General features: G+C 25.2%; 1 protein-coding gene across 6 annotated transcripts; it reads right to left on the reverse strand.

Moving 5' to 3' along the window:
• Positions 1 to 7,994: 7,994 nt before the first annotated feature.
• Positions 7,995 to 12,012, reverse strand: Bap60 (Brahma-associated protein 60). Of its 6 annotated transcripts, none has more exons than XM_074258064.1 (6): positions 11,855 to 12,012; positions 11,092 to 11,231; positions 10,825 to 10,997; positions 10,246 to 10,576; positions 9,953 to 10,150; positions 7,995 to 8,779 (listed from the first exon to the last, which is right to left on the reverse strand). In XM_074258064.1, the coding sequence occupies exons 2-6, from the start codon at positions 11,203 to 11,205 to the stop codon at positions 8,114 to 8,116; spliced, it is 1,482 nt and encodes a 493-aa protein (XP_074114165.1). In that variant the 5' UTR covers positions 11,206 to 11,231; positions 11,855 to 12,012; the 3' UTR covers positions 7,995 to 8,113. The 6 variants fall into 6 exon arrangements, with proteins under 6 accessions (XP_074114165.1, XP_074114159.1, XP_074114161.1 ...); XM_074258058.1 differs by having other exon boundaries at positions 10,246 to 10,591; XM_074258060.1 differs by lacking the exon at positions 11,855 to 12,012 and adding an exon at positions 11,707 to 11,844 and having other exon boundaries at positions 10,246 to 10,591.
• Between the last annotated feature and the right edge of the window lie 59 nt (positions 12,013 to 12,071).

Raw genomic sequence — 12,071 nt, forward strand, 5'->3', positions numbered from 1 at the left:
TATAAATTTTTCATATATTGTTAATTAAAAAAAAAAAAAAAAAAAAAGATCATATTTTTAAATAAATAAATTAATTTAAACTCGGCATTTAAAAAAAAATGCTTTTCTGACCAAAGTTAAGAAAATAGACGCTTGTAAGCTGGTTTGATGAACTGGTGCTAACTTTATGTTTTTTTTAATAATTAATATTTAATATTTTGAACTGACAGTAATTTTTTTCAATTTTTTAATTAATTAGAATTGAATAAAAATTTATATGATAGTTATTCTTATTACAGATTATTAAATATATCGAAAAATAATTTAGGGTGTCAATATTTAGACCTCTGTCAACAATTGGGGCTTTTACCTTATATCAAAAATAATAGATCCAGTTTTATTAATCATTCAATGCTTAACAAGTTTAATTAAATTTAATTGAAGTAAAAACAAAAACATTACATATTACTCAACTAGAGATTTGATGAATAAAAAATTTCAATTTTTTTTTTCCACTCATTAGTTTATTATTTTACAATGAAAATAAGCCATTAACTCTAGTCAGCATGCAAAAAAGTCATTTTTAAACTATGTATTATTTTTAGATTATGCCGGTATATTTTTATCAAGTAGTTCTGAAAGTAAATTTCTCAACTAAGTGTAGACTTTTAAAACTATAGACTGATTTTTCCACAATATATTTGCTATTGTATGATATTTTTTGTTGTTTATTGTTAAAATTGAAAAATCATATATATATATATATATATATATATATATATATATATATATATATATATATATATATATATATATATATACTCGATAAAAACTGAGTCCATTTTTGGAAAAATAGTTGAGATTTTTTGCAACTTTCTAGAAAACTACTTAAAATTTTCGAAAAATTTTTATATGTCTTTCCGAGTGGGATAAGTCCCAATCACAATATTTGGTGGAACAGATGTAGAATTCTGAACAGGTTACATATTAACTAGACTCAAATACTTCCCAGCTTGTCGAGGAGTTATTATAGTGCGAGTAAAAATCTTAAAACGGCGCAAATGCCGAATAATTAACAATTATCAGTGTATTTGTCTATTTCTTATATTAATGAGCTTGATTTTAAGGTTGATTCACTACTATATTGTATTTAGGTAAAAATGATAACATTTTACAATTATATTATACTACTGAGTGGTAATCAGGTAACTTTTTGAATATATTCTAATCTTAATTATTATATAATTAATACATTTCGGCCATATATATAAAAATATGTTGCCCATTTTGGGAAGTTCTTATTGAAACTAAAAGATATCTTAAAACAATTGCCACATTTATGAATTCAAAAAAAGATAAAAGTAGATTATCTATATCCGAAAAACTTGATGAACCTGTGCATCCATTACATATTCGTGAAAATGTAAAATCGAAAATAAAAAAATGTATAAATTCTAAAATTATTAAAAAAAAAAAAACATTCATCAATAAAGAAAAGTTTTTTGTTTTACTGTAATAAACATTGTTGACGAACAAACTAATCTATCATTTATATTAAATTTGGTTAATGCATTCGTTTGAAAAAACATGTGTCTAAAATTTTATTTCAATTAATTTAAAACTTTAACCTTTCAACGCTGTCGCTATAAGATTTTTTTTACTCTAACACTAAAATAGCTTTAGTTTTGAAATTATTAATATGATAGTCATATCTTTGTGGTTTTGATTTTGCTGCGAAAACTACTACTACCACAACAGAAATATCGTGTAAACTAAAATAAAATTTAGTGCCGCTCAAAGTTATATAAAATTAATAAATTTTCATTGCGTTCTATACAATTTTATAAAATTTTACAGAAAATTTTTTTTTGGAATGCTTTACTTACAAAAATTACATGTAGTTTTCAAACAATAAGCGTTCGACTTCCAGCGACAACTGAAACATGTACGTTGAATATTACATGAGTTTTTGTGGAGAAAATAAAATTATTTTCCGAGGACATTGAATGTCTAAAAAAATTTCTTTTATTGAACGTTTTGACTTTTCATTCAGCGATCACGTCATTACTACTTTTAATTTTTTTATTAATTTCTTATGAACGGAAACAATGCAAATGAAGTAATTTCTTTAATTTATAATTTTAAATAAAAAAAAACATTTTTTCTACCAAAATTTTATATTTTCTTCGATAGTGGAATTATTTGCTTGAAAAATTTATATTTCTTGATAGAATAGAGATTTATTTTATTAGTAAAGAACATTACTTAAATATAGTATATTACTCACCTAGGGCAGGAAAGTAACAGATGTCTCAGATCACATGTAATTGTTGGCCGAGGCGAAGCCGAGGTATGTTCGACTTGTAGTTAAAAAGAGATAATTTCATCATTTTAGTTTCATTGAAATTTTTTTATCAGTTTATCTACCTTGGTTAAAAAAATAATTGAAGAGAATTGACTCTATGTAACTTTATATCTATATAAGGGTGCTTCATTTGAGATGACTATTGTTTTTTTGTTACTTCACCCACGAAAAATAGGATCTTAATTTCAATTTTAAGTACTCGCTGAATGAATTTGAAAATTTCTCATTTAATAAACACGTGAATTTATATTTTTATTTTTAAATTATCTATAACTTCGCGACATTCAATGTTACTTCATCGGCGATAGGTGGAAATCTTAGGCAAATCTATATTCTTTGAAAGTGTCTATAACTAATTTATGTTCTCTAAACCATCTCACCTCCAAAAAATTCTTGAGTCGATTTTTACTCAAATTTATTTATTTATTTATTTATTTTTTTTTTTTTTTCAATTTTTCTCGTAAAGCACTGGTTTTACAACAAAAATGTACAAAAACTTTTCGATAGGAAATTCATTTTTCTCCAAATCAAGTTAGATCAGTCACACCCCTAGAATTGATTGTTTTCAAGATAAATCTGATTAAATATTTTAAAGTTTGAAGATTGCATGAGATTTCCTATTTAAAATACAAATAAAAACTTAAACTTAAACTTAGACTCAAAACCCGATGAAAAAAGGTTTTTTCTAATCATATATAATCATGCATAATTGTCTATATATGATCAGATCCAAAAATTGGCCAGGTCTAATTATATATAATCATGTATAACTATATATAATAATATATAATTATATATAACAATATTTAATTATATATTTTTACTTCTAATTAATTATTTGGTTACTTTTATGGATGTAGTACTTAATATGGTCGTACGCGATTCTGTATAACCAATTAAAATAAAAAAAAAAAACTTTATATATAATTTTGCGGCTATAACACCAGCGGTCACCCATCCAACTACTAACCACGCTCAATGCTGCTTAACTTTAGTGATATCCGTGCGCCTTGAAGTTCTCGTCTGCTGCGATGCTATCTTCTATGACATTGATTCTATGAAGTACATAACGTATCAAATTAGTTTATCATAAATATAATATAAAAATTAATGAAGGGTAAATAATGATTAGACTGTTAAGCAGTAGCAGAGCAGTGGCAGAACAGTGGCAGAGCAGTAAGTAGCAGAGCAGACCTAAACATTCCATAGGAAATGTAACAAATTTTTTATTTCAAGATGATTTAAACGTAATGGTAAACATCATTGTGCACTTTTTGTGAAGTCCAAAAAAAAAATTTTTTTTTCAAAGAAAAAATTTTGATAACATCTGACTACGCAAGTCTGATTAGATCTAATTATATATAGACCTATATATTATCAGATCTGATCACATATAGACTTATATATGATTATATATGGAGTTATAACAGCCAGATATGATCACATCTAATTATATATAGACTCATATATAATCAGATCTGATGATATATAGACTTATATATGATTATATATGGGGTTACAACAGCCAGATACGATTATATCTAATTATATATAAACTTATATATAATTAGATCTGATCATATATAGACTTATATATGGGCTTATAACAGCCAGGTATGATCAGATCTAATTATGTATAGGGTTATATATAATTATATATGATCTCATATATAATCATATATGATCATATATATGAACATATATAATTAGACAAAAACTTTTTTCATCGGGAAATTATGTTTATAATTACGTTTAAATAATTCTGAAATACAAAATTTGTTACATTTCCTATGAGATGTTTTGGTTTGCTCTGCTACTACGTAATAGTAAAATCATTATTTATTTTATTATTTAAATAAGTGTTATATTATAATAAGATTCGGTAAAATAAATGAATTATGAATTATGACTATCCAAATATATCATAAAATCAATTTTTATATTACATTTATAATAAACTCATATGATACATTATGTAAATCATAGAATCATTGTCATCTAAGATAGTAGCACAGCAGATAGAAACTTCAAGACGCACGGAGATCATCAAAGTTAAGCAGCATTGAGCATGGTCAATAGTTGGATGGATGACCGCTGGTGTTATAGCCGTAAAATGATATCTAGATATATTTTTTTTTACATTTTAATTGGTTACAGAGAATTGCGTAGGACCATGTTAAATACTCTATCCATCAAATTAATCCAATAATTAATTAGATGTAATAAATATCGAATTAAATATTGTTATATATAGTTATATATGATTAGATATGATTATATTTGGTGATTTTTCATTTATAATCATATATAACCAATTTATATATAAATATATATATAATTATATGTAAATATTTTTTCTCGGGAACATAAACTTTGATTTTTTTTTTTTTTTTTTTATAACTTAGGGCAATTTTTGCGATCGTATTGGTCTGAAATGAAATTTACTCAGTATTAAACGCTTTTTGAAAGTGCTAATTGTGAGGAAGTTATAATGTGTATGCATGCAAACGATTATACGGGAGGATAAATTTGATTTTCTCAAATAATTTTTATTTTTAACTTTCCGCTATGAAAAAAGAGTTAAAATTTCAATATTTTTCCAAAAAGTCCGAAAAAACTTGAAAATATCCCTAAATAATTTTTTGGTATTTTTTTTTTTCCAAAAAAGAATTCAAAACAAATAATATAATAAAACAAAATGTACTATTTGAACTATTTTTGACAGAACAATAAACTCTTTGAAAAATTTCTGGTGCATTTAATCGGAAATTAGTTCTTTCTTAATTTTCAAAATCTTGTGGTTTGGTTAGAAATAGTCTAAATGAAACCTTTTTTATATTATCTTGAAGTAAATTATTTCTAGATCATAAAAGTTTTTAACCTCATCATATATAAATTTTTGTTCTAATTCAAGAATAACTTTTCAAAAAAATTCCCCTTTTGAGTTGAAGATATTTTTCTTTTTGCAATAGGAAAATTCTTGTAACTTTTCCTATGCCATCATTGTCTCAAATCATATGAATAATGTATTGACACATCATTTTATAACTCATAATTTCAAAAGTTTAATTACATCAAGACTATAGCTTTATTTGCTATTAGTAAGATGATGAAAGGGATAACAGACAGTATAATAATTCGAAAAATATGTGGACATTCGCTATTATACTTTTTACGCAACAGCTTGTGAATATTCGTAAAATCAACAGGATATTATATCAATCTTTTATTAAAGTAAATGAATTTAAAAATATAAATTAAACAAATGAGGTTTATCATTAACCAAATCTCAATCACTTGTTAAATAAATATTTAAAAAATTATTTTTAATATTTGCGTATTAATTCCACAGACTTATTTCAATCAATTAATTTTTATGTATTTTACATTTATTACCAGTATAATGAACATTAAAATATAACTGTTTATACTGAAAAAATTAAATATATTTATATGTTATCTAATTTAAATTTTATTACGTATTCTAAAGAATAATCGTACTGAAGAGAAAGAACCAGAGTACATTCTTTATATTTGATTACTACTTACTCCAATTCGATGCTCTAAAGTTATTTCAATACAAGAGTCTAAGAAGCTTGATATATAACTTTTCCTCATTTCTTTTCTGAGTTCGTACTATGAAAATCAATGTCCTTTTTCATCGTAATTTTCTAGCTATTTTAAAAAAAAATATATTATAAGACCTGTCATTGCTTGAATTAAATTAAACGCTCCAATTTCGAAAGCCTGAAATCTCAATGCTGTTCTTCTAAAAGTTTGCGAGATAATTATTTTGTCTAACTCTACAATCGGCATACTTTTAATATAACATCTATATGTATTTTATACTTTTATGGTGACTTTAAAGTTCTGATTCTTTTATTAGAAAAGTAATACTTCTGGGTGGAAGCATTTTTTTAAAAGTAAATTTTTGTCGAAAGAAATTTTTATTTTTTTTAAGATTATAATTTAAAATGTTTTTAACCCTTCAGTACCCACGTTATAAGAATTTTTCTCACGCTCGGTTTCAATCTTAATTATTTTTTTAAATTCAAATGGAAAGATCACTTGAAATTTTGTTTACCTTCTGAAAATTTTATATTCTTTTTTACTGTTTATTAAAAAATTACTTATTTTCATTAAAAATAAAAAAAAAATTTTTTTTTTTAAGACAGATTTTTTCTCATGGCGCGAGTATTAAAGGTTGTTAAAAATCGAGCTGTTCGGCTCCCTACAGCGTAGATCGGCTCTTTTCGGTAAGCTCTCCGCCGACATATTTGTTCAGATCGTATGTTATTTAAATGTGAGATTTTTTTCTCATGGTGAGAGTAAAGAAGGTGAGTCGAATAACGTGGGTACTGAAGGGTTAATGATTAAAAATGTTTTCTTTTTATAAAAACATCAATATTTGAGTTTATATAGATTCGAAGTTGAAAAAAAAATTTTAATGAGTACTTGAATTTATTAATAACAACTGAATGAAATTCTAATTTTTTAAAAATATGCTATGAGAAATACCTATACATAACTTTAATCAATCATTTTTATCGAAGGCAATGTTTCAATTGTATTGAGCAAATTCGATAAACTAGGTTGGTCATATTGCCATTAGTACTGAATCCCTCAAATAAGTACCTATTTATTTAAAAATCTTGTTTACTCTTGATCAATCTGACACAGATTATGATTCGACCATTTGTAAATTTGCAGTTAATTTTATTTTTAGATATATTAAAATAATTTATAAATAATATAAGTATGATTGAAATCATTGACATATTTAAGCCAATTTGCATAAATATTCAAATAGGTGCTCAAAAGATTAAAAACAAAACATGATAGTTGAATTTTAAATAATTTTTACAGGTAATAATAATAGAAATTCTTCGTATTAAAACTTATAGCTTTAATACAATCTTTTTATCCATTTGTAAAATTATCTACTAGTGCATCAAGCACTTGAAATTTTTCAAAAAATAAATTTTAACTTTACATCTACAAGTAAAATAACACATACGCAAAACTTATGTTTATTTAATTATTAAATTGTTGTATATGCACGGAAAAAAAAATTACTAATAAATAATAGTACCATTACCAAATAATATCACTGTAAATAATAACATTGTTCTTTTAATAATTAATTGATATTTATTGTAACATTCAGAAATTAAAAATTTATTTATTAAAAGAATCCTATTTTAAATAGTAAAAATTACTTTGTATGTTTATAGCATTATTTCTTTGTGGCTTACATATTTTTAGTATGAATGATTGAAATATTCTGTTAATATTAATTTTCGAAAATGAATTTTTTTACGCCATTACTACTGAGAACTTAATTATTCTATAGGAAAAATATAAAAACATTAAAAACACTCAATTATTTATTTATATGATTGTAAATTATATTTATTACACTATTGATGAATTGTATATCATTGATATTGTTGATATCTAAAATTAGTAATGTATAAAAAACAATCTTATTCGTTTGCAATAGAGCACAAAAAAAGTAATTTAAAAATCGCACTATACAGTCGATTTAACACAATAAATTTAAATAGAAATGAACTATTGTTGTTCTTACATTCTATAATTTAAAAAAGACTCATACGAACCAATATAACAATTGGATTTGTAGAAATAATTTCAGTTATTACAATTTTTATCATCTACTAAATATTAAAATACAGAATAATATTTGATGTAGAAGTCAACAATAAATGAAGTTTTATATATACTTAAGTAAATTATCAATAAATAGTTTTATGAATTTCGAATACCTAGAGCCTGTTCCAATTCTGCACGTTTTTGTTGAACTTTTGTATAAAAGTATCTGCAAACGGCTTCTTGAGCCCAAGGCTGATAGTAAAATTCAGCTCTTCGTTCTTCTTCTGGGTTACCGACAACATCAGTCATCGTTTTTAAATCTCGAGTTTGTGAAATAATCCATTTATTAATAAACTGCTGTGGATCTTTAGCAAAACTTAAGAAGAATTCTCGGTTTGTTTTTAGTTGATTTATTGTTTCAACTGTTTCATGAATTTTATTATCTAAGCTTTGAATTTCTTGCTGACTTGCTGTCGATAATAAGAAATTATTCATTTGAGCTTTCAAAGTATCATCAACTTCAACATCAATATCGTAACAAGCAGTTTGTTTTGTTTCGGTCCCTTCTACACTAATAACATGATTAATAACAATTGGATCCGGTGGATGAAGAAGAGGATTCAAGCGTTGAGGTATTTCAGCGAACTTCATACGAGGACAAGCAAATATTTGTTCTAAATATTTGTCACAGTTTATGAATTCTCTTTCATGACTATCCTGAAGTTTGTGAGTTTTTATATACTGCCAAAGAGCAGAAATAATTACAGGTCGAGTTTGAGTATGAACGCCTAGTAAACGAGCAAGTCGTGGATCGAGCTTAAACTGAAATAATTAAATTTACATAAATAAAAAGTTATTCATCAAACATTAAAAGTTGTAAAATACAAATTACTATAATTTTTTCATTTATTTCATATTTTTATAGCTTACTAACGAGACAAAAAATACAAACAGCAAGAAATATTTTTTGTAAAAAATATAATGGCCAGCTCTATTGACACAATATCTCATTATTTTTGTATAAGTCAACTCTCAAAAATTATTTATTGTTAGATTTAATGTTAAAAAAACAAAAAAAAATATTGTATTTTTTAAGTGTAGTTAAAGAAAAATATTTTAAGCTAGCGTCAATCTGATGTATTTATCTATTAGATTTTCCGGATAAATAATAATTCTTTTTGATTTTCATTTCATGAATTAAATTAAAGTATGAATAATTCTTTTTTAACTTATAACTATCACTTTTGTTTTTAAAACGCCATATTTTTTTTTCTAATAAAATAGTTTTAAATTGGAAGCCCCTGGTAAGTTTATTAAAACTATACTACTATAGAGCAAAATTCTACAAATGTTTTTTTTTTTTTTTTATAAAACATTATAATTATGCGGTTCTTTTTTTTCTACTATACTTATGTAATTGTGATAAAAACTAAGTATTTTAACGCAAAGATGTATTATAGAAAAGAAAATTGATTTTATAGAATTTTACAATTTATTTTTTAGCAATTTATAATTTAATGAATAGTATATCTAGTGGACTTTCTATTTAAAAAAATAAATGAACGAAATTCTATAAAATTTTAATCAAGTAAACGAACCATAACCATCATAAAATAAAATTTAAAAAAATAAACTTCACAAAATCTCTATCTACGGACATAGGACTAATCCATATAATAAATAACAATAAATAGAATGTCTTTGTAAAATTTTTATGAATTCCTTTATAAAATTTATAAACTGACTCATATTTATCTACTCAAAAAATGGATATTTTACTTTATCAGAATCTATAAGAAATTGACTGTACAAAATTTTACTTATCCAATGATACGATATTTTAACGGGCATATTAATTGAATAATATTATCAGATTAAAATGAAACAATTCACAACTTTTTTTTAATCTATTGACTCTGTTTCGTAACATGGGTTTTCAAGCTTTTTTCAACACATTATTACAGAAATTTAATAGTAAATTAAATAAGTTAATACCTGCAATGGCTGATAATCCAAAAGTAAAAGAATAGTACACCGAACATTTTTATCACCAGGGCGTTTGACCTGGAACCCATCTGTCTCTTGTGTTGTCAACGTACGATGCCATTCTACTAAATGATTATCAGGTCCATACAAATCTTTGTCTAATTCAATAACCAAACTTTTGAAAAATGATGAAAATTTTCTTTTCACCTGTCAAAAATAGTTATATATATATATATATATATTTATAACAGTAACAAAAAAAGAATCTTGTACATAAATATTTTTTATTCAAGAATACGAACTTTATTAGGATCATTTTTTGTATCATCTAATAATCGACCTTCTACCCGAAGTTCCCAAGATGCAACAGAGCCTTCTTCACCTTCACCAGCCTCTTTAGCTGGATAAAATGTATTTGAAATAAATATTCTTAATTTTCGCTTTTGTTTCATTGGACGTTTGAGTGCTTCTTGAATATCTAAACGCTTTCTCATGATTGTTGCATCTAATTTACGTTCAAAAGCAAGTAAATCCATGTATGCTTGTGACTCTGGTACCAAATCTCGTACTTTTTGCGGTAATATTTTATCAGCCAATTTCTTCTTCTTCTTTGATGTGGAATGTGAAAAATCACTGTTCCAAAAATACCTAGATGAGTTTTTGTAGAAATAATATTTTGAAAAATCAAAAGAAATTTGGAAACTTGTTTTGTATGTGTATTTTTGTTAGAGTATTATATTAATGTTTGAGTTGCCAAAAATAAAAAATAACTATAAATTAATATCAACTTAACAAAAACAAGTACTTAAAAATGAACATTGTTAAAATGTTGATAAATAATTGTAATAAAACTAAATAGAAATAAAATAATAATTAATTACGGTTTCTGTTGTGATATTGGTATACGTTGATCTGTCCTTTTACCACCCGGCGGAGCAGTCATTGGTCCTTGTCTCATATTTGAATAGGATTGATTAGGTCTCATTATTCCTCCTGGTCCAGGACCACCGGTTCCCATTTGTGGAGGTGGTGTGAATCCAGTTCGTTGTTGCATCTAAACCCAGTTCGTTTGTTAATATTCATCATCAAAATATTATGTGTACTTATTTTTTGATTTTCAAATATAGCAAATTAACCAAATTAAATACCGGAAAGTTTGGGCCAGGATATTGCCGTAGATTGGGCGGTACAGCTGGTGGAGGATATCTTTGGGACGGTGGTCCATTATTGGTTGCAGTCGGTACTGGGAACCTTTGCGCCATTCTTCAACTGCAATAAGTTTTCAAATCTGTAACAAACAATCATAACAAATAATACTTGAAGTTAGAATTTAACTATGCAATAAGATTATCACTCGACATTATCAATTAATTACAGATCAACAAATGGAGTAAAATGATCACAGTTTTTTTCTACCAAGTACAAAAAAAATGCTCACAGCTTAATATCCCCCACATCAAATACAATCTTTCATTTTATCGAATGTATACTAAAAAAATAGCAACTATCAATATTTAACAACTAAAGCTAATAGCATTTTACCATTAAATATTATTAATATATAGTTTTTTACTGATTGATGTTTTTCAGATATTTAAATATAAATTTACACATTTCATTAATTTTTAATCAAACACTCCAAAATCTCATAAATTATTCCTGAAACTGGCTAAAATGTTTACCGGCCAACGCCATCAAATATTGCCGTAATATATACAATGGTAGAGTCGTGATGAGAGTTTGTACACTCATGGATACTGAACCTTTTACTCCAAAAAGAGAGATAGCATCAACAAAACTGGTTAAACAAACTTAAATGGCGTGAATTTTATAACACCAAAAATTAATCATCAATTACGCTTAATAAATACAAATGATTCAGTCTTACGAATATTTCAAAATTTCACTTACATTACAAAAAATTTTATAGATTCAAATAACTTTCTTTTTATTAATTTGTATTAATTTAATAAACGTACACCTCAAGCTAATTTATTAAGGCTATTTTGTTGCCAACACCGTGCGGTAGGTACATGATAGCATAATATCAATTCAGTATTTGTACGAGTAACTTATCACTTATTGTACAATTAAAGTCCGTTACGGATTCTCCTTAATAATTTCCGAA

The sequence above is a fragment of the Cotesia typhae genome, unplaced genomic scaffold (assembly GCF_013202065.1).
Source record: "Cotesia typhae breed Kobodo isofemale line unplaced genomic scaffold, CoteBio_Ctyphae scaffold_70, whole genome shotgun sequence".
Classification (NCBI taxonomy): Eukaryota; Metazoa; Arthropoda; class Insecta; order Hymenoptera; family Braconidae; genus Cotesia; species Cotesia typhae.